Source organism: Pocillopora verrucosa, chromosome 13, assembly GCF_036669915.1.
Source record: "Pocillopora verrucosa isolate sample1 chromosome 13, ASM3666991v2, whole genome shotgun sequence".
In the NCBI taxonomy this organism is placed as follows: Eukaryota; Metazoa; Cnidaria; class Anthozoa; order Scleractinia; family Pocilloporidae; genus Pocillopora; species Pocillopora verrucosa.
In genome coordinates, this window is record NC_089324.1 from 11,193,932 (window position 1) to 11,197,867 (window position 3,936).

The 3,936-nt window shown below is 38.8% G+C and overlaps 1 protein-coding gene across 1 annotated transcript; it reads right to left on the bottom strand.

The window, feature by feature from the left end:
* Positions 1–311: 311 nt before the first annotated feature.
* On the bottom strand, positions 312–3,467 carry LOC136277604 (uncharacterized). The gene is made up of 4 exons (XM_066159978.1): positions 3,464–3,467; positions 2,630–3,055; positions 1,120–1,826; positions 312–722 (listed from the first exon to the last, which is right to left on the bottom strand). Exons 1-4 carry the CDS (start codon positions 3,465–3,467, stop codon positions 312–314), a joined length of 1,548 nt encoding a protein of 515 aa, XP_066016075.1.
* Between the last annotated feature and the right edge of the window lie 469 nt (positions 3,468–3,936).

Here is a 3,936-nt window from a genome sequence, read left to right on the forward strand (position 1 = left end):
TTCCTTCTTTACTATCCAAGGAATTTAGTTAATTCAGTTATGTAATTATTTTCTTTGAGCATTCATTTTTTGAAATATCACATCAAAATATACTAATTTAATAAATTTAAAAGGAATGCGAACTACATTGATTTTTATATACCATCTTTCTGTGCATAAAATTTTGTTTCAATTTGTGATTGATTTCAACACACCTAATTATATAAAAAATAAAATATGTATGCAATTTGCTATTAATGTTATGTACATATGTTGTAGTCAAGACACAACAAAAATATATCAAAGAGACGAGAAGTACAGTATTAAAAGTTCTACTCTGTTGCCTCTAAGAATGCTAGAATTTCATCCTTTTGTGGATGAGCATTCATGACAGTTTCGTGCATGTCCACTGTGATTTTATTATCTCTTTTTAGGAATGCCTGATGGTACTCTTCTGGTGTCAAACCACAAGCAGCAATTGCATGTGGGCTTACGACTGTTGGAAGCTTTTTGCAGAAGACTACCAACTTATTAATTTTTATAATGGAACCAATTCTAGCTTCCTGTAAGGCTGCCATGGCTTCCTGGGCTGCTTTACTGCTGGGTCTTCTAGTAGAAGAATAGCTCCGCACTACTCTCCTTACACACACAAAAGGACCAGGGAGAGACAGAATTCTTTTTTGGATGTCTTCACCCAACACTCCCACTTTGAGTCCTACTGAGGACTTCTGCAGATGGCAAGACTGTAAAACAAACCCATTTGGCTCAAATTAAAATAAACCATAAAGTTTTTATGTTATCAGCAGTCCACTAAATATTGAGTGCATAATGCAAACCATGTATCTTGTAGTTTGAATTGTTTTGTTCTTTTTCCAATCAGTTTGGAATAAAAAATTAAACTTAATTAATTTAATTAATCATGTGATCTTTTGGTTGGGAATGTCATGTAAGTCTTGCATTGCTCATCAGGAGTAATTTAAAATCTACAGATGTAGAGTAAATGTGATGGTGTTAGAACAAAGAAATGCCCCCATTGTCCAGGATATGGTCATTCCTTTCCAGGTGGGTCACCATAATAGATTATTATAATAATGACAATTATAATAATTATTATTATCATTATTGTTATATTAAACTCACCAGCTCTGAGATTCCCTTCATGGTCTCAAGAGTATCCATGAAAGTTATTACCATTTGCATGGTTTCTGCTGTGATTGTTGTGGGTGTTGTCCCTGACTCCAAGGCAAGTGCTTTGGTTAGCCGGTGATAAAGGACATGCATATTTAAAGCAACACGTAAAGTGTTTTTATATTTCTTTGAACCTGAAGAAATACTTGGACTGGCAACTGCACCCTGGCTGTCATCTTCATTAGGCTTGCTAAACTTAAAGAAAACTTCCTTAGCAGTGGCAGTCAGTGTGTATTTCAGTGCTGGGGTTGTGTTATGTTTCACATATATCTTTTCAAATACATCGCCAAGAGATTTAACAGAAAACTCGTCCAGGGAGTCAGAGTTTTCTGCCATGGCTTCCAGGTCAAGATCTTCTGATCTTCTTTGATAAAAAAACAGCAACCTCTCTGCCAGCCCATTTTTTGAGGCTACAATTTTTGGCCAAACTGACTCCAGGAACTGCTGAGGGGTGGTGAAAGCAAGGAGGGCTAGTTTAGCTGAAGTTACTCCAACTCGCTTGCCTTTTGTCCCTTTTAGTACGTACCAAAAATCTCCATCGTAACATTTACACAGACGTTCCATTGAGAGGCTTGTCTGTGATGTTGATTTTCCCTGATATGTTAGTCTTTGTAGGAGAGAGTATGCCTCATCCACACAAAGGATTGGCACTGTGGATGCTGCAATAAAATGTACTGAATTGGTTATATTCTGTTTTCCTGGACAACTGATTGTAAATTAGAGCTGAAATTATTTCTAATACTACCCATAATTTCTACCCACTTACCCTTAATTGCAGAGTAAAGGGCCCAGGGGGACCCCCATACAAAACAGACTGGGGTGTTCATTGTCTTGCTTTGGAGTGTAAATTTCATATGTTTGAGCTTGCTTTGGGTGTTTCCAGGAAAAATGCCAACATATTAAAGACCCTATGGGGGACACGTAAAGAAATGGAAAAAAAATATTGCCTTTTACTTATTTACATCTGAGTCAAGTCCACATTGGTCTCCTTTAGGGGTTTAACTCAATATTTTCAGTAAGCAACCCTGTCTGTTTCACATGGGAGCCCCTCAGCTTAGCCCCAAGAATGGAGGGCACAAGATCAGTAGTCCTTCTAGAGAATCATTTAATCCTTTACACCCTAGCATTGATAGGAATATTCTCCACAGTGTTCTTAATACATTTCATATGGTGTTGACAGGGACAATTTTTTAACAGTCAAGAGCTTCTTTACTTAGTGATCATTTCATTTTTTCTCATGATCTTCATTTGATTCAGGAATGATATTGTGAGGAGAAATTAAATGCTAGTCACTCTTAGGGGTTAAAGGGTTAAAGAAAATTTCTCAAATTCATTAAATTATTTATCAGGAATTTTTTCCTTCAGTGATTCATTAAGTCTTATAATATTAGCTGAAGCTTACTACACTCCAAGGATAATAATCAATGCTAGGAGCTCCTGTCGATGTCAAATAAAAACTAACCTCCCAGGAAATGGTTGAATAGGCCGCTTGATGATGTTTCATCAATCACAATGCTGGTCTGTATTTTCTCCTCGACATGGCCCACGATTGGCTCCACGCATCCTTTCTGGCACGCTGGTGTTTTCCCCGTTCCAGAAGGGGCAGTAGCGATCAGATGAAGGTTTGCCTTCTCCTCGTAGGAACCAAAAAGCTTCGGTGTTGTCTGACCGAGCAAAGAGCTCGTAGACACCAGAGCTGAACAAAGTAGCATCTCGCTCGTTGTGCCATTGCTACAAGCGAACGCCGTCAGCCATTGACGAAGGCGTTGGGGTACAACTTCTTCAATAGAAAGAATAAATGACCCAACTGGCCCAACTGGCCCAACTGGCCCAACTGGCCCAACTGGCCCAACTGGCCCAAGTGACCCAACTGGCCCGAATGACCCAGCTGATCCAAAAGATCCAAACGACTCAAATAACCCAAATAACCCAACAATGAACCAATGCCGGCATTTTATTGCATTTTATTATCAAAGCATTAATTATTTATCAAATTATCTAGCTGTCACGCTATTATTCGATTGACCAATGTCACGCAAGTTTCGTCAACCGGCACACCAGGACATATTTTGGTTAACCGGTACACCAGGATAAAGCCACCCAAGGTCACGTCTCGAGAAAGAGCCAACGATTAATTCACGAACGCGTCACGCGTTGTGTGACTCAGAGTAAGTTATGCTAGGAACCGTTGAAAATTTGAACACGTTATAAGGAATAGGGAACGAAATATGGTCGATGTACAACGATAAATATTTCGAAATATGAAGATTTTTCTCGTAAAATCAACAAAACTTACTCATACCCTGTGTATCCGTAGTAGTTTCTGACGATTGTAGCCGTTTTAAGCTTGCTTTACCATCACTATTATTCACGTCATCTACTTTTATTACATTGGTAAAATCTGTACAGACATCACACAAACCAACTATGTTGAAGGCTTGAAATTATATTACGATCGATTTTCATCAAGAAATGGGCCAGGCATTTTCCACAATAGTGCAAATAATCGTGAAGGCTGATCGCGGAAAAGCGATTGCGTGACGCTCGGTAAGCTGTAAGATGACATGTTATTATATACCAGACTTAAAAACTCTTCAGATTCTCAGTCTTCATTTTGTACCCACTCTGCAGTCTATATTTTGTATCCGGTCTGCAGTCTGCTGTCTACATTTTCTGTCCACATGCCTATGTTTTGAGACGGGTGTATGCCCTTGGCCAGGCTTGAGCTCACTATTTCAGTATACTAGTCCGACACGCGTAGTATCACTA

Excerpts from the sequence above, each read along its gene's own strand:
- LOC136277604 (XM_066159978.1), bottom strand. Across the intron at positions 1,827-2,629 it reads ATTCAACCATTTCCTGGGAG|CATCCACAGTGCCAATCCTT; the intron begins GTTAGTTTTTAT and ends ATTTTATTGCAG. Across the intron at positions 723-1,119 it reads TGAAGGGAATCTCAGAGCTG|TCTTGCCATCTGCAGAAGTC; the intron begins GTGAGTTTAATA and ends TTTGTTTTACAG.